The 27843-nt window shown below is 36.7% G+C and overlaps 1 protein-coding gene across 1 annotated transcript in view; it reads right to left on the bottom strand.

The window, feature by feature from the left end:
* The window catches only part of Malrd1 (MAM and LDL receptor class A domain containing 1), a 667530-nt gene that overhangs the window by 286434 nt on the left and 353253 nt on the right, over positions 1-27843 (bottom strand). The window contains exons 26-27 of the mRNA XM_021156265.1: positions 10156-10401; positions 2319-2476 (exon numbers count right to left, since the gene is read on the bottom strand). Of these exons, the coding sequence (XP_021011924.1) occupies positions 2319-2476; positions 10156-10401 (404 nt within the window). The remainder of the gene's footprint in view (positions 1-2318; positions 2477-10155; positions 10402-27843) is intronic.

Below are 27843 nucleotides of genomic sequence, written 5' to 3'. Positions count from 1 at the left end.
AGAAGAGAAGAGAAGAGAAGAGAAGAGAAGAGAAGAGAAGAGAAGAGAAGAGAAGAGAAGAGAAGAGAAGAGAAGAGAAGAGAAGAGAAGAGAAAGAAGGAAAAGAGAGATAGAGGAAAAGAAAGAAAGGAAATGCTGAATCCTACCTCTATTGAGTGTGGCATCTGTCTAGCATGCTTTCAGACTCCTGAGAAGTTTAAATCCAGCATGGTTCCACACACAGGGAACTCTACGCAGTACTTTGTAAACAGGATCAAAACCATAACTCTTATTATTCACCAAAGTGAACTGATTTCCATAAAATTCTGAATATAAATTTAATACACACCATGAAAGATTTCTCTTCTTCATAGCCCTTGTGGCTTCCTAAAATCAGTATGCAATATCTCTTTGTTTATTTAAGGGGCAAGTGTCAAATCCAGAGTCTTGTGCATGTTTGGCATGTTCTCACGCACAGAGCTCCAATTCCACCATCCAAATTCTCCCTCTCAGTTTCTATGGTAATTTTACTAAACCTAAAATTATTTCAGATTCTAATCTTGTTCATGAACTAACTCTTTGACAATTGATTACATGTATATAATATGCTCATTACATTCATTCCTGTGCCCTCTCTTATCCTGTACCCTCCCTTACCAACCCATCCCTCCTCCCACCAAGACCCCACTCCATTTCCATATTTTTTATGCTCTTTTTGTTTTAGTTTGTGACTTACTGGATTTAGCCAAGTGTAGCTGAATGGGGATGGATATGAACAGGAATAAGCATCAAGAGGCTACATCAATAAAGACAATCACATCTTCTCCATTATCACTTAAACACTATTAGCTCTCTATGGTGGCATGAAGTGTCACCAGTGTTGACTGAATGTTTAAGGGCTCAGTCCTATACAGTCTCTGTAGAGTTCAGTCTTGTAAGCTCATGAGTGCCACAACCGTGTTATTTCCATAAAACAGAATCTCACACGTTTTCTCTTCATAGTCCAGCTCAGGAAGACTCTATGTGCATTTTATTTGTTGTGCTGTTGTTGTTTTGAGACACTAACATTTTTAAAAATGCTATTATATTCCCATGGAAATCAGTTGGAGGAGCCATAGTAGATCCAGATGACTTTATAAGAAGGATGATACCCCTCGATAGCTTAAATCTCATTTTACTGGAATATGAAGTTTGCTAGTACAATATGAGATAATTAAAAGTAAGTATCAATAAAGTAACTAATAAAAGCAAATCCCAGAGAAGATATCCCTCACACAGACACCAAATAATAAAATACCACATTCAAAAGAGTACTAGGGAAATACTCCAGGGAGAACTTTATGTTTTGTATAAGTTTCTACATTCAAATGCAAGACTAACACAAGGGTTATTTGCTACATGGGTCTTCCTAGGCTTCATTTCATACCTCACAACATCATAATCCAAAACCTCCAACTCAGCTTATGAACCATGAGCCACACAGTTGTAAATGATTCAGTTAGATGAGGTCTTTGACATTCAGGTCAGGTCTTTTCCATCAGTGCTGGTGCTCTTGAGCAAAGCTCATGCTTGAAGAAACAGGAGTGAGTGTCTGCTAGAGCATGCATTAAAGCAGTGCTGCTTAGAATGCTAACTAGATTCTTAAAACAGACATTCTTCACACATGCACTCATGCATACACACACACACACATACACTCACACACACACATGCACACACACACAAGCATACACAAAACTTCCTTTTAACGGCTGCTTTAGCTTGTTATAACTGAAAAGTGTTTGAACTAGGTCTTGTTAATATTAATATTTACTTTATTGCTTTGTCCCCAAACTCTGTCACTTTATTATGCTAAATTAAAATTCTGATGGAAACATTCAATTAGTAATCAGGAAGGAAATGCATTCATATGTCACATTTAATAAGCAGTTCAATGTAATCATACCTTGATCAGACTCATGAGCAGCTCAGTCCTTTGTCATAGATTTAGGGAGCCAGAATGTCTATTATTAGTACTCACTAATTACTTGAATGAGAGAAAATGAATAGTTGCTCTCCTTTCAAATGTACAAATAACCTCTTTCTTCTCTTTGAAACAGATGGGAAAGGAAAGAGCAAAATGAGAGAAACTTAGTTAACTCTTATAAAAGGAGGGACTGGAACTGTGATCTGTCACTGCATTCCATGTTCCTGTGTCCCAGCTGATCAAACTCCATATAGTGTGTAGCCTGCAGGAGCTTCTCCTTGTGAGGAATGTGGTTTCCTCTAGCTAGGTCAGAACACTGTCTTCCCTGCCAGAGCTTCAGAAAGCTCTGCAGCATCCTTAGCCAAGATCCTACCTTAATGAGAATCTGAATGGATCCTGTGGCTTTTGCAGATATGAAATACCAGAAGCTCATAGTGCAGGCAGCGCTGGATTCTTGCCATGTGGCACTCTTGAAGTGGGCTTTGTCACCATGAAGACCCACTGGGGTAGCCTCCAGATACATGAAGTGACCTAGGAATAAGGATGAGATTTAAATAGGAGCAAAAGAACAATGAGGGGATTATTCTAGCTTTTTCTTCTTAGATGAGTTTTTTTTTTTATTACATTTCATGTGATCTAGCTGCCAAAGGCATTTTCATCTGAAATGGATAATAAATCTAATAGCCTTGTCTCTTACTCACTGGCAGAATAATTCCCAGCTCTGTGTGATTTTAGCAAAAAGCTTCACAGTATGAAGTCTAAATGATCTGACAGATATCTATGCCATAACATCAACAAGATAGTAATAGGAATCATTTAATGGACTCCATAAACTGCCTAGTATTATGAAAGTGTACAAAGACTTCCATGTCTAGTCACCTGTTAAATATTTTAAAAAATATTGGGAGTTTTAGGCATAACATGAGAGGGAGGACATTTAATTTGATTCCTGTTATGAAACTACAAAGTGTATCATATATGTCAGATGAGTGGGTAGGTCTTAGAATCTGTGGCCTAACCCATCAAATCTATTTTAGGAACCTATGAAATCTCAATGTTGAGATACCATTCTCCTATTTTTGTACTGCTCAGGACTTAATGGTCCTTTTGTTATCTTAATAATGTCTTTTGATTCTTAAGTGTTGCATCTGACACCAGATGGTAAATACTTACTATAAAAATAGTCCATGGTAAACTCTCTTACAAATGTAGTCTTGCAGTTATAGTTTCACAGTTTTTCAGTAAGTTCCAATCTCTTTACCCATAGGGTTACTTACATTCAGCCTCATATCTTCTGTTATGTACACTGAGCAAACTTTACTATCTCCATTTGAAAAACTACGAAGCTGAGCTTTTGAAATATCAAGTGATTTATTTGCTAATGATCAAAAGAGTGTCCAAATTCAGGGTAATTGATGACAGATGACAATGTTTTACTTAGAAAAATTATCTGAGAGAAGCAATCACAGTCATTTAATTACAGATCCTGAAACTGGAATTAGTGCTAGATTGTGATTGCCCTTATTATGGCCATTGTTTGGAAATGAAGATAAGGAAACACCATGCTATTAAAGAGGACCCTGGTCAATATGCATGGGATCTTTGAAATGCATTTCTTATTTGTCTATATAATTATTGTCTCTGACAGAGACTTACTGTAAGCTCATCCTTTCTAGCTCTTTCTTAACCCTGGCTGGTTGATTTATCTCAGTCGTTCTGGTTCAAACTCCTCTCCAAAGTAACCATTTCAATGTGACTTCTCTAGACTTCTCAATGAATTGCCCTGCTTTGCCTCAAACAAACTTTAACAATTTTTTTTCCTAATCTTCTTCTTCTTAATCTCTGGTATCAACTGCTCTGCTGACCTGCACTAAACTGCATAAACTCAAAAATGAAGTCAATTTCACTCCATTGCACTGAACTCAACTGACTGAACTGATTTTGAAACCAGAGATCGGTATGCTTCTCTCTCCTGAGTACTGAGATTAAAGGCTTCTACCACCACGGCTTGACCACATAAAGCATTTATTTCTATGGAACTTACTCTGTAACAGACTGACTTTGAACTCAGAGATCAGTTTGCCTCTGTGTCCTGGGCTGAAAGGATGGTAAGGGCTTGTTTATATTCTAGTCAAAGCAGCTAGATTATAATTCCTCTACAGAATCTAATAAAAAAAGAACTATGGCAAATTATATTCCATATATATTGCAGAAATTGATGTGAAGATATAGAATGAATAATCTATAAGTGAGGGATTTTTGAGACTATCAGAATCTAAGGTAGAGACAGGGAAGACCAGCTTCTTCCTCAAACCCTCAGAAGGAATCAGTGTTATCATCTACTTCGTGTTGGATTTTTTATTTCCAAAACTGAGATGGTAGTAATTCCTACACTTTCAGCTACCTGGTCTAGGTGCTGATAAGAACTTACAAGCTAGAGGTTTGGTTCAAGAGCAGTCTCCTGGCCTGTTCTCTTTAGCTGCTACTGCTGACAATGAGGGAGCTGTTATGAACATAGGGCAACAACTGTAGCATCCTCCAGTCTTGAGCAGGCTGGTTCAAACCTGTTCAGCCATTGTGAACAAGACCACCTAGGGTGGAGTCTGTTCTGCTACCTCTGCCATTTTCTCCTAGGTGCCACTACATGCTGGGAGACTGAACCTGTTTTCCTGATATTATCCTGACGAAAAGAGATCCTGATGTGGTGGGGGATGGCATCCCCCCTTTTAAAAGCTTGTACTCTTAAGTAAACTTGGGTCCTTGATCAGTATCTTTGTTATGGTCTCATTATTTCTCTTGCCATTTTCTCCCATGCAGCCCCAGCCTCCCTTTCAGGAACCTGGTTCGTGTAGCTGCAGGTGGCTAAATGTGGTGCCTGAACAGGGACCTGAATAGGAAGGACCGACTGAGGGAACACTGTCTTGGTGGAGCTCCACAAGAAGAGTAAGAAGAAGATGTATCCCTGCACAGTAAACAACATACAGCATTAATATTAGCGCTACAAATGTCATCTTTTGAAGGCTGTTGATCACAAGGGTGCAAAAGGATACAGGCTAGACTGAGTCAGCATTGGCCCAGCACTGATATCAGCTAGGGGTTGACAGTAGAAAATGGGAGTGAAAAATTCTAAACAGGCATTTGTTCACAGTCAAGAACTGCATCAGGCAGAGAAGTAGGGCTTAAAATTATAAAATAAAAAGAGGGGAGAGGGGAGGAGAGGGGAGAGGAGAGGAGAGGGGAGAGGGGAGAGAGAAGGAAAATGGATTTTGGAGCTCTCCCAGGGACAGAGGGAAATCAGGAGATGCCGTGTTCTGGCCCGTACAGGAGACACCCTTAGTTCTGGTTACTTCAAGTACTCTAGGTTCTCTGTATTGTCTGTGTTTGGTGCACCAATCTGTCCATGTGTTAATTCATGTCTGTTCTTGTTTCGTGTCTGAATGACTATTGGACTATGTTTCATGTTGAAAAAAAATGGTTAAAGCTTTATCTGTTGGCTATCCATTTCTTGATTCAGTCTCAGTTTTCACAGTGGAGGCTGATAAAAATTTGCCCCTCACCTTAGCCAGGAGTCAAGTACAGCAGGATAGGTCTTGCTGAAAAAACTGTTTTTGTTTGTTTGTTTGTTTGTTTGTTTGTTTTTTAAAAAGGGGTCTGCAAGCTTCTTAGTTATAAGTCAAGTAAGCTGACAGTTGTTTCATCCTAGAAAATTCTCTGCAATTGTGATTATTGGGTTCAGCAAATGACAAAGTGCTTTTTAATTGAAATTATAGCTAGAAAAAGAAAAATTCTCTGATTGGTCTAAATTTATAAGATTCATGTAGCTGCTTTATTTAGTTTCTGACTGGTCTTAAAGGAATAAATATGTTCTGCATGACTTAGTCATACAGTATTGGCTTATAAGTTATTGGGTATTATTAAAAAGGTGTAACATTGGTAACAAGAAAGTTAGCTTAAAACTGGTAACTCAGGGTTGGAATAATTTTAAACAACAGCATGTGACATAAGCCAGCCCAGGAAACTAGGCGTTTAAGGATACTTCTAAATTGGGATAATATTTTATACAATTCTTATCCTAGAAACTAGACTTATAAGAAATAAGATTTAAACATGTCTCTTTAATGAAACATTAAAATTTGTACTGTCATGCATTCATATGTGCGAATTGGCAGCCAAACTTCTTAATATGAAAGTGATGTTTCTGGTATTGATTTTTGAGAAAATAAATTGTTTAAAATTAGCTTTTGCTTTCTAAAAGTTATGGATATATTGTAATATTGCAAAAGAAACTTAAAAATTCTGGAATCTCTCCTCACTGCAAGAGGAATAATCTTTGGGCCAGGACTCAGGTAGTATGCTCAAATTAAGAAATATTTACATTTGAGTTAATGCAAAGCTCAGAGGAGCCTCAGTGAGGCTTGTGTGGCTTCTCTTTTGTTTTGCAAACCCTGCCTAGGGAAGTTCTTGGGACCTAGCCTCTGGGGAATTTTTTTTTTTATGCTAAACAACATTCTTACAGATCTATCCAGGGTTGATCAAAATAAAGTTTAAATTTTAGATTTATGAAAGGTCAATGAGGCTGTAGAATTTATAGAGGCATTACAATCTGGCTTGCCTACTCCATATAGAATTATTATAGATTTGGAAGATTGTGTTTTTTTATCTTTGCATTGTAAGGGGTTTGCTTCCAGTGAGCTTGTGATCATTGGAAAGTTTTGCCTCTAGCTATGGTGAATAGCCTTACATTATGTAAGAAAAAAAATTTTTTTTCTTTTCTGTTTCTGCTTCAATACAAGAAGGTAAGACTTTGAATCTTTCCATGTATATTGTTTCTTAATTGGAAAGTAATTTATTAGCAAATGCCTCTGAAGGGAAGCTTACTTCAAATCTTTGCTCTCACACAATGAGCTTTAATGTTCTGGGGAATAGCTGTTGCTCCAGAAAAGATTCAGAGGCAATATCTTTTTAATACTTAGGGTCTTAGTTATCCTAGAAAAATTGTGGTACAGAAGATTTAAGAAAGAAAAGATGATTTCCTTACTTCAAATTATTTTCAAAAGCTTCCAGGAGATGTAAATTGGCTAAGAACTCACCTTAAGGTTTTAAGGTGATTTAAGCCTTTGTAGATGTTATCAAGGGAGATGCAAATTAACTGGTGAGAAACAAAAGGCTTTGCAGAAAGTAGAGTAAGCTTTTATAATTAATTTTCATCAATTGTAATCAATGGTAATCAAGTATTATCTGCTTATTTTAGTTATTATTACTCAATGTGCCAAAGCAATTCTTTGGCAAAAGAGAACATTAATGTAAAAATCATCTTTCTTCATCTCCAAGTAAAGTTGCAACATCCTATTATGATGTTGCTATGGTGTAATAAAGAATTGTAAGATAAATTCATGAAGGCATTTTAGAAAAACAACAAAAACAAAAAAAATTGTCTTAAAAACCTGACGAGGCACCTGCTCCTTGTTCCAAACAGCAATTAAACTGGTTATTGCAGAATACTGATATATGGTCTATTGCATAGCAAACTTTTTAGGTAAAATTGATAATCATTATCCAAAGATAAGTTTTTAGAGATTGCTTCTATGCATGCTTTTGTATTTTCTGTAAATATATGCATGCATGCATCCCATAAAGAATACATCTACTGTATTTAAAAACTGCCCTTCTATGGGAGTGAAGTATATGTGATTGGATCACATGTTTATTCTTTTGAGTTTCCTCCTGCTTCAGCACAGATAATTAAGTTGTGTGCTGTAGCCAGTGTTTTAAAATGTTGAAAAATAAAGCTTTAATTTGTATACTGATTATATATATATATATATATCAGGGCTTACAATTGCTTGAAATTGTTAGTTTCTTAGATACTATAAATTCTCAAATTTGCAATTGTTTATGCATATACAACTCAAGTTAAGAAAAAATACTGTTCCGGTAAAGGACTGTAATTTAAGGACATGTAGGAGCTTATTCTAGATTGCCTGAACAATACAGCTTAAGGTGATGCTATGCTAGATTTATATTCCAGCCAGATTATAGGCTTTACACAAAAATAAGTGGCCATATAAACTCATTGTTTACATCATCAATATAGTAATAGCTTGAGATAATAATTTGGTATTTGTAGAGAATGTGCATGTCAAATTGTAAAGACTTGTTCTCAGTGTCCTCAGTTTCTACCTGTTCCACAGAGTGGTGTTAATTCTTGAGGACTTATATTTAATCAGTTATTGCAAATGGATACTCATACTTCTGATTTAAAAAAAAATGTGACTATTGATACATTTTCAGGTTTTCTAGTTGCAACTGCTCTAACAAGAGAAACAACTAAAAGTATAATTAGTCATTGTCTATGTTAATCTTTTTTTTATGCTTGGTGTTCTAAATCAATCAATATCAGAATAAAACAGATATTGGAGCTAGCTATTATAGTCAAGTATTTGAGACGTTTTGTCAACAATTTAACGTTACCCATGTTACTGAGATTTTTAAAAAATAATTCTCAAGAACAAGGTATTGTGGAAGTTTATAAAGTATATCTTCTTAAAAAACAAAGAAGGAGAAGAATTATATCCCCATGCAGATTATTTAAATCACACTTTTTATTTTTAAAATGTTAAAATTTGGATGTCAAAGAACTTGCTGAGTGCCTTATAGTATCTTAAAACTAGGTGGGATGAAAAGGATCTACTTATTGTTATATGCCATGATCCTGAACAGATATTTTATATGGGGAAGAGGGCATACTTGTGTTTTTTCCACCGAATGCTGTAGGAGCATGCCAGCTGCCAGAATGATTGATGTGACAAGCCTGACTTGTGAGCTTGCTGAGTGCCCTGACAATGGTGACAGGAAAGCTGTATTGGGTATATGTTCTTGAACTACCTTTGCTTTCCCTTGTCCCAGATTAGACAAGCTAAGCTGCCATGCTTCAAACTTTTTAACCTTATGGGACAGAGAACATTAGAGACTGTGGAAACTGCCTTAGAACAATTATTCAAAAGGAGGAGTTATAATGACTCTTCTCTTTCCTTTAAGTGACCAGGTATTCTAACTCAATCATGGACTGGCCTAGTAATAAATCCAACATTAGAGATTACTATTATGAAGAGAGCTAAAAATCTTTATTAGCCAGCAGAGTTAACTTGGAGCATAGCCTATTTACATGAGAAGTAACAGATTTTCTGTTGATTCTCAAAGTCACCTCCCCCACACTAGGAGGCCAGAGTTTAGGCTTGTTCATTGATAATTTGTGACTGAATAGAGTACCTGGACTTTCCCACAGACAACCTTATCCTCTTGCTTTTCAACTTTCAGCTTTGTATTTCAAGCAGGTCAGTTACCTCCATGCAGGCTTGCTTTCAGCAAGCACAGATGGCAGACATTCATTGATATGAAGAGATGCATTGAGTGCATATTGTGGCTTTGTTCTGATTGGGAAAAAGGTGTGCAAGGAGGGCTGGCAGCCAATGACGGGCCACTGGGTCTATGACTTATTTTTAATCTAAGACAGTAGCATGTGCCAAGAGGTCATGGTTTGTTCATAATAACATCATAGAGCCTTGTTTGTGCAAATAAACACAAAGAAGTTTAACATGTTCTCAAGGACAGATAAGAATAAGTTCATTGAAGACTGCAGTCCTAAGACAGGCACGGCCACCAGCCACCATAATTCCCAGGCAGGACCATGGAGCATAAGTAAATTTTATGCCCCAGTCCAACTAATTTGTATTACATAATTAGGGAGGAATTACAGCCTCCCCCAGCCTTGAGCAGTCTGGCTCAGACCTGTTCAGCCACTGTGAAGAAGATCACCTAGGGTGGAGTCTTCTGACCTAGATAGGTCTATTGTTCTGCTACCTCTGCCGGTTTCTCCAAGATGCTGCCACATGCTGGACAGCTGAACCTGTTCTCCTGACACTATCCTGACGAAATGAGATCCTGGCGTGGTGGGGATGGCATCCCCTCCCTTTATAAGCTCAGACTCTTAAGTAAACTTTGGGCTTGACCAGTATCTTTATCATGGTCTTGTTATTTCTCTTGCCATTTTCTCCCATGCAGCCCCAGCTTCCCTTTCAGGAATTTGGTTTGTGTAGCTGTGGGTGGCTACAAACAACAGCAGCAGCAGCAGCAACAACAGCAGCAGCAGCAGCAGTAGCAGCAGCAGCAGCAGCAGCAGTAGCAACAATAGCCACCACCTAATAACTTACCATGTTCATTTCCAAGTGTGTGGTCTTTGGGAGGTCGTTGGCTTTTATAAGACCCAATTCCTAAAACCCAATCGAAGTTTTCAGCTAGGGAGTTCTTCCAGCCACACCAACCTTTCTCAAAAGTGCAGGAGCCACCACACTCATTCTCATCACTGTTATCTCCACAGTCATCTACAAAATTACACCTCTGCTCTGGACTGTAGCATCTGCCATTCTGACACTCCTCATAGCCCCGTGGGCAAAAGCCTGGAATAAAACACAAATGGAATGCATGGTTATTCCATACTCATTAAGAGTAATCTAAACTACAAGAATGGTTGTACATAATTTGCTCGAATGGTCAGGTTTATTTAAGTTAAAAGAAATGTTTATGAAATTTCAAAAAAAAAAAAAAACAAAACTCCACTTTGTGCACTGGCCTTAAATTTGATCTCTGACTCTATAATATAAAATCAAAATGTATTTTTCCCTCTAATTTTTGTTTTGTTCTGGTGTTCTTATTCTTATTGGGATTTGTTTGTTTGTTTGTTTGTTTGGGGAAAGAGTGTTGCTCTGTTGCCTAGCCTGGAACTCACTATGTTCCCCAAGCTGACCTGGAAATTTCAAAGCAATCCTAAGGCTCTAGCTTCTTGAGTGCTAAGATTACCAGCATGAACCAATCACTTTTCTCTTCCTTTTAAACTCTTAGATACATGAAAGACAAGATATTAAGATTAATCCTTACTTTATTTCTAGTATGGGCACACCCATGTTTGGAATGAAGCTGCATGGTGGTTGGAAGTTGGTTGATGTTTCAGGCCAATACTGAAAAATGCTCTGGAAACTACTGTTATAGTCAGAGTCTTGAATATCTTTCAATAGTTTGTTCAGAAGAATTAGTCCCCATAAAGGCACTATTGCAAGACTGCAGAAACTTTGAGTCAATATATAGTAGGGAATCTCTGTCACTAAAAGTCTGATCTGGAATGGAATTGTGAGATCATCCCTTCTCTCCCTCTTTTCATACTTGATCAAATGATAATAGTTACATGCTGTCAGTTATGATCTGACTCACCCCTACATAAAAGCTATGGAGCCAATGAATCACCACCTGTATCCTCCAAAACTCCGAGCCAAAATCAACGTTTTCTCATTATAATTTTATTATCTCAGACTTTTTTTTTTTTGTAATGACAAGAAGTATGCTACAAAAACTTTATATTTTGACAGTGATGGTCATGAGGAAAAAGCAGAAGGTAGGTAGAAAGTGATATAGTATGTAGCAGGATAAAAACACTGTCCTGAAATCTTCCAACAATTTCCTGCTGTGTAGTCCTGAAATACCAAAGTGAAGGTGCCCAAGTCAACAGGCTTTACTCTCCAGAGCATCTGAAGATAAATGGCAACTATGCATTCTGCTTCTAACAGGACTTCTTTTAAGTGATTAATTTCTAATACTTTTTCTTGCAATAATAAATTAAGCAATTTTTATTTGGTTCATATTAGTAGATTAACAATAAGATAAAAGTGTTAATACTTAGTTATGAACTAAATCAAAAATCACAATGCCAAAGCTCTTCAGGATACAAAGAAATGGAAGCTATTTATATTAACTTACTCACTTATAAGATGAGAAAATGAAAGGTTATAGATGCTACAGGATTTGTGATTTTCTTTTTCAAAACAGAGATTCTATTTAGACCCAGCTGTCAAGTCTTCTACATTATGTTTTGAATGCACTGGGTTAGATAGGACAAAGTTCTACCATGACAGGACATACTACTGAAAACTGGCAGTATTTGGGGTTGTAAGACACATTATTACTGAGAGGCTAATTAGAAGTTGAGAAATCAATACATTATTTTAGTTTTACAAAAGATGGTACTTACATTGATTCTGCCAACTTCAATTTATTTAGAGGAAAAAATAAAACCAATTCTTAAGATGATTTTCTCCAAAGCAATTGAATCAAAAGACACAGTTATGAACAGAAAAACATTAAAACTTTAGTACATTATACAAAATCAGTAGACCTAATATTTTTGGATAGGGATTAACACTTTCAACTTTAAAACAATAAAACTACATAAATGAAAAGTAAAATTATACAACTATATAAAACTATATTTATAAACAATCTTTACATTAATGAAGAAAATGTCAGTGCGATAACATAATACATTCCATTTATGTGATGATACACAGTGGTCTTGTGGAGTTCAAGATGACCAAAAGACCACTGAGACTCTATAAAGATTTTAATCACCCCAATTTCATTTAAACTGCTGCTGAGCATATGTCCCTTAGTGGGAATGTGGCCCAGTTAAAAGGGAGGGAGGGAGGGTAGCTTGTAAAGCCATAAGCCACAATTCATTGTTTCAGACACACGCCTAGAAGAAGAATAATGCAGAGTCTTCTGCATTCCTGGAATTATCTTAAAAGCCTCAGGTGGTTGACAGGTCTGGCCTTAGTCTTCTAAGATGGTTGCTCTTGTTGAAAATGAGGTCCTTAGAAGCTACATTCTGCACTGGCTCTGGGTTCTATGAATCAGACTATTGTTCATTCACATTCATGGGGGAGCTAAAGATTGATATTAAGCTTGTAGAGCCTGTAATGATAATTTTAACTGTTGAATATATATATATATAATGTGTGTGTGTATTTGTGTGTATGTACAGTTTATGATACAAGGGCCTAACACCAAGTGTATATATATATATATATNTATATATATATATATATATATATATATATATATATATATACATAATGTCCGACATAGCAGTTGATACACTACATTTTTTCTTCTTTATCTTGATTCCGACAAAAAAAAAAAATCCCAACCTCATTATGTGTATACACACACACACACACACACATATCCCAACAGGGTGACAGGGTCCATATCTGGAGGCTCACCAGTGAAATGGCCAGGTAGTTCACATAACCTTTAGATCAGGAACACATTGTATAGAAATTTATGATTGGTCTATGTTACCAGAGACTAATTTTCCAAATAAAATTGTACCAATTGAAGTATTCTTAGGAATACTTTTACAAGGTGGTATAACTATAGTATAGTAGCTCATAAAAATCTGGTTTTGATAAAGGAAAAGAGAAATTATCAACTAGTATTATTTATATATTTTCCAGTTATTTTATGTGGTTGTGATTTTTTGTTGGAATCAAGATAAAGAATAAAAAATGTAATGTAAGTATTAACTGCTATGTCGGACATTATGTCTGTTGATTAAATTCATCATTCACCATCATGGCAAGGAATTTTATTTTTAAAAAGGAATAAATTACAACACTACAGATACTTCTGTGTGTACTTTAGGTATCTGACACTTCATCTTTTGTCAAATCTCTGGACTTTCTTTTCTGAATGTGCCAGTTTGGTAGATATTCTTCCACCTATTTGTGGATAGAATTTCTATGCTTCTAGTTACTCAGGCAAAGATATCTTAAGGAATTCTATTGTAGTTATGAAACATCTTTTGGAATTCAACTTGACTACTTACAGTCTTTAAGTTTAACCTGATTTTTTTTCCCATTTGTCTTTCATATCTAACACCTGGAATGCCCTGTTAGTCCCACAGATGTGAGGACAAAGACCATTGACCCAAATCATGGGCAAATTAATTAAAGCAAGCTTTTTTATTCATGTACATGTGCTATCTCTTCCTGAGGTATATTTCAAGATATCAGCATTAGACCTGGGGAAGATAAGGGTGTTGTTTTGTTTTTGTTTGTTTGATTGCTTTGTTTTGTTTTTCTGGCTGAGGAGGAGGTGATTTACAAATGGGCGACTTGGCAGGCAAATAGACGGCATTACAGAAGCAGAACATAAACATAATGAGTTGGTTATAATAATCTGTTGAAACAAAAGCATTGTTGCAACACGCTCATGACTACAGGGTCATAATGGTTTCCCTTTCCCGGAACAGGAAATATTGAACCATTTGTAGTAAAGTTACATAGCACAATTTTTGAGAAATAGATTTAATCATAAACAGGGATGAACCTAGTTTGTTTTTTTCTATAAGATGTCTTTCAAGCCTATGATGGAGGCAAGCTGTTTTATGATGCTCTGCTTTAGCAAAGGAACAAGAATAAAAATATAAACAAGAATGGACCCAGCCTTGGTCCTGTGAAGGTTCTATGCCCTAGTAAAGAGGAATGCCAGGGCCTGGAATGGGAGTGGGTGGGTTGGGGAACAGGGGTAGGGTAGGAGGGGATAGGGGATTTTCGGAGGAGAAACTAGGAAAGGGGATAACATTTGAAATATAAATGAAGAAAATATCTAATATTTAAAAAGTTGGAAAAAAAAAGAAAAAAGAAAAAAGAAAAAGAATGTACCTGGATGGTGAAAATCTCATGTGGTTTTCTCCATAAACACCATAAAATCCCCACACCAGTTTCTTCTCCTACTATTTCATTTCTGACTATACTTGAGACTCATGTTCTCACAGAGCTTGACTATGCAAAATCTGTAGCTTTTCAAAGACTATTGGATTATAAACAGCATCATCATTTTCAACATTTGCACTCACGTGGTATAGGACCAAGTTATAAATGATCATCAAGCTCTAGGAGCAGATATTTTCATAATACAATGTTTCAATCTTATCAATAATAAGATTCAGTATTGCTTTTATCGATTTTATCACCAATTCTGTTTGATCAATTCATCTCTAACCTTGCTTCAAATGTAAATAACCAAAGAACCATGGATTTTTCAAAATAAGATAAAATAATATTTGACATAAGCTTTAAAATTATTTCCATAGTTGTCTTCATCACAGAAAACAAAGGCTTTGAAATACCCACGGGGGTCCAGGGAGAAGGACATTGAACATGATCCTCAGATTGATCTGTGTGCACAAGAAATTTTAAAAATGACACAAAAAAGTCATATTGTGATTGACTTAGGGTTTGTATTTCTGTGATGGAACACCATGACCAAAAATCAAGGTAGGGATGAAAGGATTTATTTGTCTTACAGTTCTATATTGCTGTTCACCATCTAAGAATTTCAGGAAAGGAACTCAAGCAGGGCAGGGGACTGGGGGCAGGCACTGATACAGAGGCCGTGGAGGGGGTGTTGCTTACTGGCTTGTTTTCTTTGCCTCACTCAACCTGTTTTTCTATAATACCTAAGACTACCGTACCAGCTGACATCACCCACAATGGAATGGCCTCATCAATCACTAATTAAGAAAATACCCTATAGCTCCATCTTATGGAGGCATTTTCTCATTTGAGGCTTCCTCCCTTCAGATAATTCTAGTTTGTGTGTCACATTTTTATAAGATGAACCAGCACATTGATGAAAGGCTTAAAGAGGTTTAAAATATCATGATAATTAAGAAAATCTGGTACTGACTTACAGATCTATAAGACAATTTTTTTTGGCTTAATCATAGAAAATTTGATGATCAAAATCAGTAAGGAAATAACTTCTGCTTATAGTTAGGCAGGAGAAAGAAACTCTGAAATATCCATCCAACATAAGAAACTAGAGCATGAGACAAATTGTGACAAATACTAAAAACAAGAAATATAGGTCCATGATCCTCTCAAAAGAGCAAAAGGCTGCATCCTACTGTCATTTCAAATGTCAGCTCTCTTATGCTTTCCAAGCTGAATTCTAGAAGTGAAACAGAAAACTAGACACTCTGTAACTAAAGAAGACAGGAAGGTGGAAACATTTCTAAACAGGCCTCTAATGAACAAAGGACTGGTATACATAATAAGATGCAGAAATATGTTCAGGTCTTTGGCTGAATTTCAGGTTGCATATTGATAGGGCAGCATTCATAAGGACGAAAGGTAACTTCTAAGACAACAATAAACCAGCAGTTATAAATAGGATTATTTCTAGTGTTTACAGAAAGCCAGAAATCTTTATGCTTCTACCATCTAGAGTAAAATGTTCTTGACAAATACAAGGTATGCAGCAGCAATGTTACAAAGGCTAATACTTAGTAGAAGACAAAGTAACTCTAGAAAGAAGTATTCTTCACATTATGAATAAACAAACTATAATCCTAAATCAAAATCCACCAGTATCTGTAAATGAAGATTTATTTAGACAGACATACCCATTTGGTTTCATCATAAAGTATAACTATTTTTATACAATAGTGGTAGAGTTGAACACTTGCAACAAGGACTAAAAGCCTTTAATATAAAAATATACCATTCTTTGGTGATTCACAGGATATATTTCCTGAATTCAGTGCTATCTTTAAATCCCAAAATAAATTTGTGAAATAGTCATTAAATAGGCAAATCAGAATAGTAAGCAAGTTAACTGTTATTTAGGACAAACTGTATCAGTTTTTAACATATATTCCAAGATCAGGAGACCAGTACTCAAAGTCCACGAATAACTAGGAATATGTGATCTATATACAGGCAGGAGAAAAATCAGCCAGGAAAAGAAGCAAATACAAAAATGGCAAGGAGCTAAAAGTCCATACATTCGGGAAAAGATTAAAGGTAATACATTTTCAGACAGAAGAAACATTTTCAAAAAGCCTGTGTTTTTATGGTGACCAAAAATAATGAATAATATTTTAAATAGCTGATTTAAAGTATTCTTTCATATATATACATATATATTGCCATCCTCACTTACTGGTTCTAATCTTCCATTCTGCAACATACATGTAATTTAAGATATCAAGATATACACAAGAATACAAGCAACTTCAGCTACAAAAGTGAAGGAACATTTTTAAGAATGATCAGGATATGATAGATATAATGGAGCTATAAGTGAAGTTGAATCAGCTTTTTAAAAATAGGCACATTGTTCTAATTTTCAATTATATAAACACTACAAAAATGGTACCCACATTCATAAAAGAAGCATTACTGGAGCTCAAAATACACATTGAGCCCCACACAATAATAGTGGGAAACTTCAACACCCCACTTTCACCAATGGACATGTCATTGAAACAGAAACTACACAGTGACACGGAGAAATAAATTGAGGTTATGCACCAAATGGTTTTAACAGATATATAGAGAACATTTCACACTAAAACAAAAGAATATACCTTCTTCACAGTACCTCATGGTACCTTCTCCAAAATTGACCATATAATTGATCACAAAAGAAACTTCAACAGAATCAAGAAGATTGAAATAATCCCATGCAGCCTATCAGATCACCATGGATTAAGACTAGACTTCAATAACAACAAAACCAATAGAAAACCCACATTCACATGGAAACTGAACAACTCTTTCATCAATGATAACTTGGTCAGGGAAGAAATAAAGAAAGAAATTAAGACTTCCTGGAATTCAATGAAAATAATGACAAAACATACCCAAAATTATGGGATACAATGAAAGCAGTGCTAACAGGAAAATTCATAGCACTAAGTGCCTTATAAAGAAATTGGAGAAATCCTACACTGTAACTTAACAGCACACCTGAAAGCACTAGAACATAAAGAATCAAACAGACCCAGGAGGAGGAGGTGGCAGGAAGTAGTCAAACTCAGGGCCAAAATTAACCAAATAACGACAAAGAGAACTATATAAAGAATCAACAAAACTAAAAGCTGGTTCTTTGAGAAAATCAACAAGATAGATAAACTCCTAGCCAAACTAACTAAAGTGTACAGAGATAGTATTTAAATTAACAAATCAGAAATGTAAAGAGAGATATAACAATAGAAATTGAGGAAATTAAAAAAATTAAGAGATTCTAATAAAAAGGCCATAGTCAACAAAACTGGAAAATCTAGATTAAATGGATGATTTTTCTAGACATATACCACATTCTAAAATTAAATCAAGAGCAGGTAAACAATCTAAACAGTCCCATATCCCTTAAGGAAATAGAAGAAGTTGTGAAAAACATCCCAACTAAAAGAGCCCAGATCCAGATGGCTTAAGTGAGGAATTCTACCAGATCTTCAAAGAAGAGCTAATACCAACATTCCTCAAACTATTCCATAAAATAGAAACAGAAGGGACACTACTTAATTCATTCTATGAGGCCACAGTTACTCTGATACCTAAACCACAGGAAGACCCAACAAAGAAAGAGAGCCTCAGACCAATCCCCCTTAGGAATATCAATGCAAAAATACTCATTAAAACTGAATCCAAGAACACATCAAAACCATAATTTACCATAATCAAGTTGGCTTCAACCAGGGATGCAACGTTGGTTGAATATATGACAATCCATTAATGTAATCCACTATATAAACAATCTCAAAGGAAAAAAAATCACATAATCATCTCATTAGATGCTGAGAAAGCATCTGACAAAATACAACACCTCTTCATGTTAAAAGTATTGGAGAGATCAGGAATTCAAGGTCAATACCTAAACATAATAAAATACACCAAAACAACAGCCAATATCAAATTAAATGGAGAGATTTTGAAGCAATCCTACTAAAATCAGGGACAGGACAAGACTATTTATTTTCCCTGTATCTATTCAAAATAGTACTCAAATTTCTAGCTAGAGCAATAAGATAACAAAAGGAGATCAAGGGGATACAAAAGGGCAAAGAAGAAGTCAAGGTATCACTGTTTGCAGATGATATGATTGTATACATAAGTGATCCACAAAAATTATACCAGAGAACTTCTCCAACTGATAAACTACTTCAGTAAAATGGCTGGATAAAAAATTTACTCAAACAAATCAGTAGCCTTACTTTACACAAATGGTAAACAGGATGAGTACAAAAATAGGGAAACAACACTCATCACAATAGTCACAGATAACATAAAATATCTTGGGGTCACTCTAACCAAAGAAGTGAAAGATCTGTATGAGAAGAACTTCAAGTCTCTCAAGAAAGAAATCAAAGAACAACCCAGAAAATGGAGAGATCTCCCACACTCATTGATTGGTATGATTATGATAATAAAAATGGCCATCTTACCAAAGCAATTTATAGGATCAATGAAATCCCCATCAAAATTCTAACACAATTCTTCACAGATATAGAAATAGCAATTTTCAATTTCATATGGAAAACAAAAAACCCAGGATAGTGAAAACAATTTTTAAAATATTCCTCAGGATTTAATTTAATTTTATTTATTTTAATTAATTTATTTTTAACACTCCATATTTCATTTCTCCCCATGCACCCTCTGACTGTTTCACATCCCACACCTACTTCCCACCCCTGTCTCCACATGGATGCCCTCACCACCCACTCCACCTGACCTCTAAAGCCTCACCTGGGGCCTCCATTCTTGTGAGGGTTAGGTGCATCATCTCTGAATGTACACAGACCCGAAAGTTCTCTACTGTATGTGTGTTGCGGCTTTCATATTAGCTGGGGTATATGCTGCCTGTTTGATGGTCCAATGTTTGAGAGATCTTGGGGGTCCAGGTAGGCTCTATAATTTCCCTCTTGCTACTGTCTGGCATTTCACCTAAGGTCCCTCCCTTTGAGTCCTGAGAATCTTTCACCTCCTAGATCTCTAGTGTATTCTAGAGTGTCACCCCAGCCAAAAAAAGTATTCAATGGAACAAAGAAAGAATCTTCAATAAATGGTTCTGGTCTAACTGTATGTAGAAGAATGAAAATTGACCCATACTTGTCACTTTGTACAAAGCTCAAGTTCATGTGGATCAAGGACCTCAACATAAAACCAGATACACTGAATCCAATAGAAGAGATAGTCAGAAAGATCCTTGAACTCATTGGCATAGGGGGAAATTTCCTAAATAGAACTCCAATATCTCATGCTCTAAGATCAAGAACTGATAAATGGGACTTCATGAAACTGGAAAGCTTCTGTTAGACAAAGGATATAGTCAATAAGACAAATCAGCAACCTACAGATTGGGAAAAAAATCTTCACAAACCCCCACATCTGATAGAGGTCTAATATCCAAAATATATAAAGAACTCAAGAAGTTAATCACCAAATAACCAAACAACCCATTTTTTTTTAAAAGGGATATAAAACTAAACTGAGACTGTACAACTGAGAAATCTCAAATGACTGAGAAGCACCTAAAAAAATGTTCAAAATCAGAGAAATACAAATCAAAACGACCCTCAGATTCCACCCTACACCAATGAGAATGGCTAAGATCAAAACCTTGGGTGACAACACATGTTGTAGAGAATGTGGAGACAGAGGAACACTCCTCCATTGCTGGTGGGATTGCAAACTGGTATAGTCACTCAAAAATTAATTTGGAGATTCCTCTGAAAATAGGAAATAGATCTACCTGAAGACCCAGCTATATCATTCTTGTCCCACCATACCACAGGGGCACATACTCCACTATGTTCTGAGGGGCCTTATCTGTGATAGCCAGAAGCTTAGAAACCATCCAGATGTCCCACGACAGAAGAATAGATACAGGATATGTGGTTCATTTACAGAATGGAATATTATTCAGCTATTAAGAATGAGGACATCCTGAGTTTTGCAGGAAAACGGGTGGAACTAGAAAATATCATCCTGAGTGAGGTAATTCAGACCCAAAGGACATGCATTCCATGTACTCACTAATAAGTGAATATTAGCCAGAATTATACAGAATACCTAGGATACAATCCATAGAATTCAAGGTTAACAAGAAGAAGGGCCCAAGTAAGGATGCTTCAATCCTACTTGGAAGGGAGACAAAAACAATCACAAGAGGCAAAGGGCAGAAGGGAACTGGGTGGGAGAGGGGAGAGAGACGGGAAAAGGGGAACATGATAAGGTACGTGGGGAGGAACAGGAGAGAAACCCTGAGGGACATCAGAATAAATGGAAATATGCAACCTTGTGTGGTGGGAGGTAGGAAGTGGGAGGTAGGGGAAACCCTATAGAAAGTACCAGAGACCTGGGAAATGAGAGACTCTCATGACTCAAAGAGAGGGACCCTAGATGAAATGCTCAACAATAGGGAGAGGGAACATAGTCAAAAATCCCACAGTCTGACCCAGAATTTTTCCTGTGTAACAGAAATGCAGGGACAAAAATGGAGAAGAGACTGCGGTAAAAGAGGTACAGTGACTGGCCCAACTTGGGATTCATCTCATACGTTATATTGTATCTGTAAACTGTTTTAATAACTTGTACATAAGAGGTTTCTAACTTTTAAATTTTTTTCTATTTTTCTTTATTATTATTATTATTATTATTATTATTATTATTATTATTTACAGTTCAATCCCTGCCTCAATGAGGCACCAAGGACTGACTTTATTACTGATGCTATGGTGTGCTTACAGGCAGGAACCTAGCATGGCCATCCTCTGAGAGGCCAAACAAGCAACTGAGATACATGCAGATACTTATAGACAACCATTGTACTGAAATCAGGGACTCCTGTGGTTGAATTAGGGAAAGCTAGAAGAAGCTTAGGAGGAGGGTGACCCAGGAGGAAAACCAGTAGTCTCAACTAACCCAGTCCTCTGAGACCTCTTTGACAGGGAACCACCAAACAGCCAGCATACATGATCTGTTTCAAGGATCCAGACACATATGAAGCAAAGGACTGCCTGGTCTAACCTCAGTGGAAGAAGATGAGCCTAAACCTTGAGAGACTTGAGGCCTCAGGCAGTGGGGATGCCTGGAGGGCCTGGGAGGACATCCTCTTGAAGACAGGGGGAAGAAGAATGGGATGAGGAATTATAGGAGGGCTAACTGGGAGGAGGCAGGGATTGAACTGTAAATAATAATTATAATAATAATAATAATAATAAAGAAAAATAGAAAAAAATTAAAAGTTAGAAACCTCTTATGTACAAGTTATTAAAACAGTTCACAGATACAATATAACGTCTCCAATTCCTCTTTTATTATTATCTTATAGCCATGGAACCCTGTAGAGGTATCTGTAGTTGAACAACCTAGGTTTACCAGTTTTTGCAGCAATGGTAAATACCCTGGGGCACAATGGAATATTTAAACAGAAAAGTGTTACTTAAAGGTTAGGTTACTTAAAGGAAGGTGCAGAGAAGGATTTTTAGTTTGGCTAGATACCATGGAAAAACAGAAACTAATCTGTTACTAGATACTTAAAAATCTTATCAAACAAGCCGGGCGTGGTGGCGCACTCCTTTAATCCCAGCACTCGGGAGGCAGAGGCAGGCGGATTGCTGAGTTTGAGGCCAGCCTGGTCTACAAAGTGAGTTCCAGGACAGCCAGGGCGATACAGAGAAACCCTGTTTCGAAAAACCAAAAACTAAAAAAATAAAAATAAATAAATAAATAAATAAAATCTTATCAAACAAAGGCAGACTAGAATAAAGTAATGGGTCAGATTTCACTACTCCCTGGTCAAGATGGGGAGATGTTGTGATGTTTCAACATTCTTTTGGCTAATAAAAATGATTTTATTCAATTTAATTTTAGATTACACCTGCAAAATATTTACTTGTGTTTGAGGGGGGCTGTTTATTATTAATTTTAACACATGAATCATCAAGTCATGTTAGTTGGTGATGATAGCCCAGGACACTGTTCATCATGAAAGATGCTCTCTGCATGTCAAGTCAGTTTAAAGCACCAACTAGGCTCCCTAATTGCTCCCCACCAGGATTGGTCATTCTCTTGCTTTGCTGTTATATTTATTTGCCAGCAGAGTTGAATCAAACAACATGACTTTCATGTGTGTTGTGAGGCTAGAAACAAAAACAGTCAGGGCTTCTGATTATTTTCTGAAAGCAAGCTAGCCACTTCAGACTGAATAATTGGTTAAAGATCCAGAAGTGTATTACAGGTCTTCATATTCAAGATTGTTAAAATACTTGTCGTTAACTCTCCTAAGGAAGCTGTGCAAAATTTTAAAACATATAGACGCTAAGACTACATTACTGAAGACATAGCACATTTGGGTTGCAGTACAGAGAAGAGTAAAGCTGGTATGGGCTGGGAGCTTCGTCCCTGCTGGCTAGCCTTCACAGTGGTAGAAGGTGTGATGCAGGCTACTGAGGGAGCAAATTCATTAACAGACTTCCCCAGCTGTGAACCCTGTGAGCTACAAGATGAACCTGTCAGTCAAGATATGCCCCGTGCTGCAATGAGCCAGGACTACCACAGGAGTAAACAAACACCTTGTGACAAGATTTCAGGTTTGCTTCACAGGAGGAATCCATGTCTGGTACTGTAAGCCTGGTCCAAAGCCCATGATGTGGAGGGCAGATGGTGGTCATAGACTTTACCAGTGAACCTGTTATTGTTTTGCTCTATGAGTAGTATGAAGAACAACTGCCTTCTAAAGTATTTATGCCCATGGATTAGTGACACTTCCAATCTAGGTCAGAGAAACTTCTGCAATGGGCAATACTTAATGCTAAGACTCATATTTGGCTGACATCATGAGAATAAATGCCTCCTAGTGACAGCTTCCTCTTTCTCCAAACAAGTCATCTATGTCTCCCTCTCAAGGATCAGGGGTCATTTCACAGGTGGGAGCAGAAAGAACAGAGGGGCTGGAGGACAGGAAGCAGTACTGTGAAAAGCTGCCTTAAGCTACTCTTCCAATAATTTCATTGCTGTAGTGGCTGTTTACACAAGAACTGTGAAATACCTGGCCCATCACGATTTTATCAGGGATATGAGAAGAACCCTAATGGTCCCATCCCTCGATGATGACTTGGGCACGTATGTATCTATATGTGTGTAAGGTATGTGTGTGTGTGCTTGTGGCAGTTAGAGGAGGGCATTGGATCCCCTTAGGGTAGAGATGCAGGTGGTTGTGAGTCACTGGACATGGGATCTGGGCATGAAATTTGGTCCTCTGGAGGAACATTGAGTGCTATGATCCATTGAGGCATCTCTTTAGTCCAATGCCACCATTTCTAATGATCCACTTTGTATATTTAACTTTTAGTCTTTATACAGTGTAGTAATAAAAATGTAATTTTAATTTTATATTGGAAGAACACTGATACAAGCCTGAAAAAAAAACTATTCCTTAATGATTTTAACTTGGAGTGAAGTTCTCATGTCTCAGTTTTAAATAATTTATACAATGGAGTTTATAGCATGTTACACTTATAAAAGTAGACAATAAGTTGAGCTTCTGACATTTGAAACTTGATGATGCAGCATAACAGGGAGATGTTCCAGTGTATTTCTCCTTCCAAATAACTAAAAAAATGTAATAATGTTTCATGGTGTTTCAAGTTGCCTGACAGAGGCTTAGAGTATTTAAAGAGAATTGCTTTTACTGTAGATATCGCAAATAGAGTGGCTTCTAGCAGACAGAGCTCAAGCTTGATTTTTAGGATAAAACCCAAGATAAAAATCATTTCAGCAAAATTATATCTTGCGATTTTATGGAACAAAATTTATCGATTTTCTTGTTCATGGCTATTTGTCATCCAATATTAAATACAATTCTCCCATACTTTTCTATGACTTTATGACTTCATGTCTCCTCTTTGAAAACATTTAAACCTTTTATGCAACTGAAATCTTATTTGGGATTCAGAATGTAGAGGAAAAAGGGTTTCTAACGTGAAAAATGATATAGAAAGGAAATGATGATTCCAATACTTTTATTGGAGGTATGTGTGCGTGCACACACACACAGAACAAGTACATCCCCATATTTTCTGTACAGACATATTCTAGGATATCTGTTGAGTGTCCTGAAAAGATACAAAAACTGAATAATGTCTCTAAAATATCAGAACATCAATAGAGATAAGAAAAACATCATTTTAAATCTACCATTTGCTAGTACTATGTGAATGCATTAAATATATGTTTGCTTTATATAAAAACCAATAACTCAAGGAGCAACAAAAAAGAAAGAGAGAGAGAGAGAGAGAGACAGAGACAGAGACAGAGAGACAGAGAGAGAGAGAGAGAGAGAGAGAAAGGAAGAGAGAAAGAAAGAAAGAAAGAAAGAAAGAAAGAAAGAAAGAAAGAAAGAAAGGAAGGAAGAGAGAAAGAAAGAAAGATGAAAGAAAGAAAGAAAGAAAGAAAGAAAGGAAGGAAGAGAGAAAGAAAGAAAGATAAAAGAAAGAAAGAAAGAAAGAAAGAAAGAAAGAAAGAAAGAAAGAAAGAAAGAAGGAAGGAAGGAAGGAAAGAAAGATCCTCTACTAGAAACGTATTCCAAAACAAAGCTTGGAAGGAAAAACCCTCTCACCGCATAACCCAGGCTAAGTCAGGCTGAAGCACCACTGAGGAATGGGAGCCTAGATTAAAGGACAGAAAGCTTACAAGTTTTTTTGAATATCATGGTTTGGGAGGAATAGAAGTTGGACATTTCCTTTTCTGAAAACTTCTAGAAGTGTCACACTTAAACTATCAACTTTAAGTCTAGAAAAAGAAATAAGAAATGTAATTCTCTGTTACCATATCTGGTTCTATATGAAATTATCAGACCAGTGTGGAAAGGAGTGTTAGACAGGAAGGAGAGCAGTCAAAGAAGAGGATGAAGAAAACCTCAATAGTGTCCTGACTTCTTCCTTTCTTATATTCAATGACCCACACCTATTTATCTTGCTATTTAAATACCTGTTAAGTCACCCCCCTCTAGGTGTTACATGGAACACTCATCTCTCTCATCAGCTAATACGCCAGCCCTTTGTTGTTGCATGTTTATTTTTCAAATTCTCCTAATTCTGTTCTTTGTTACCAAAGTTTCAAAATGCAAACTAGATCACCTTCATATTGTAAAGTCCTTAAAAGACTCACTCTTATACCTTCTTGTTCCACTGTCTAGGTAAATAGGGGGGGGGAGGGGGAGAGAGAAAAGAAGGGAGGGAATGAGAGATGGAGGAACAGGATACCATCTCATCACATTTAGGGTAAGTAACTTCAGTTACTGGCTCTGGGTCACTTGAAAGTCCCTGAACTCTTCACCGCCCCCAGCCTCATCTGTTAGCCTGCTTTTCCTCACTTCCTGACCAAGAAACTCTTATTTCTTGTAGTTCCTCTAATCATATACATGGTGGACCAAATCCCTGAAACTCTTTTTTTTTTTAAATTTTTATTACTTATTTTCTTCATTTACATTTCAAATGCTATCCTGAAAGTCTCCCCACGCTCTGCTCCCCTACCCACCCACTCCCACTTCTTGGCCCTGGCGTTCCCCTGTACTGGGGCATATAAAGTTTGCAATACCAAGGGGGCCTCTCTTCCCAATGATGGCCGACTAGGCCATCTTCTGATACATATGCAACTAGAGACAGGAGCTCTGGGGATACTGATTAGTTCATATTGTTGTTCCACCTATAGGGTTGGGGACCCCTTCAGCTCCTTGGGTATTTTCTCTAGCTCCTTTTTTGGGGGCCCTGTGTTCCATCCAATAGATGACTGTGAGCGTCCATTTCTGTATTTGCCAGGCACTGGCATAGCCTCACAAGAGAGATAGATCAGGGACCTGTCAGCAAAATCTTGATGGCATATGCAATAGTGTCTGGGTTTGGTGGCTGTTTATGGGATAAATCACTGAAACTCTTAAAGATTTAGCTCAATCTCCCATGTTCAAATCCATCTCCTATATCTTTTCCCATAAACCAGCTACACTGCCATAAAGCTGTAGCAAAACAGTGCTGTCGGTGTTTATATGATTTTGCAGAATAGCTCTGTGTGACCCATTGGCAAGCTCCACGAGTGAGAGAAACTTGCTTGTACTGGTGTTATATGTGTGCCGGACAAATAAGAACTATTAAAAATCTGAAGGAGCTGAATAATCAGAAGAGACAGCAGAGTAAGCAAGCAACAGCATTCCTAAAGAGGTTAGACTAGACAGTGAGTCAGCCTATTTTGTTTGACAAAAATGACAGCTCAATTGAAAAACTTGTGGCTTGCAAAACAAGGGCAGACCATTTTCAACAACATTTACTAGAAAATGACAAATCTGTTCTTTCCTTTGTTCTGAAAATTCGTGTTCAGTTTGTTCAAAATATATACTTCTGATACATCAGGTGCATTTTTTCATTATGTTACTAAAAATTCTATACATGCAATATCAGTTCAAAATGTCTTTATAGAATTTAATGCTATAATTAAGCAGTATCCATTTGTAAGCCTTACTGGCCCAGTTAAAACACATTTTACTTAATAGAACTGAGACAATTATCTAATATGAATGTGAGGAAATAAAAGCAATCAGACTGTTTAAGCTCAATACTGTAAGTATGAAACAAAACAAATCTATATTATTTTATTCATTAATACAATTTCTACTTGTTCAGCATATTTTAAATTTAACTAAATAAACTATTCTTAAATTGATTTAGTTGAGGCATTTATGACTTTGACTTTATGATTCAAGTGAGGAGGAAGAGAAAAACTATTCAAGTCCTTGGTTCCAGCCTAAACAGGCAAAAGCCTCCATGAGCAGAGGAGCTTTGGCCAAGCTTTGCTAGGGAGAGTCTTCTATGTGTGAGGATGAGCAGGACAGGGGCAACAGGAAAAGCACAAACAAGAACTTCCTGCAGACCACTTCAGCCTCTTAAATCAAGGAGGCACTACTGTGTGTCTTTATTTAAAGCATGTGTCAGAGAATGATAAACAAACTTTCTGATAAACGGTAAATTTCATTAGTATTGCTATTAATATTGCTAATATATTCTAGAAGAACTGGTAATTCATGATCATGGCATGTTTTTCCAATATCTAGTATCTTCAGTAATTTCCATTTTCAGTATGATGAAGTTTTCATTGTAGCGAATCTTCACTTATTTTGCTAAATACATTTCTAAATATTTAATGTTTGGAGTTGCTTTGAATAGG

This window comes from Mus caroli, chromosome 2 (assembly GCF_900094665.2).
Source record: "Mus caroli chromosome 2, CAROLI_EIJ_v1.1, whole genome shotgun sequence".
NCBI classification, from domain to species: Eukaryota; Metazoa; Chordata; class Mammalia; order Rodentia; family Muridae; genus Mus; species Mus caroli.
The sequence above is the reverse complement of the archived record's forward strand: the minus strand, read 5'-3'. Positions and strand labels throughout refer to the sequence as shown.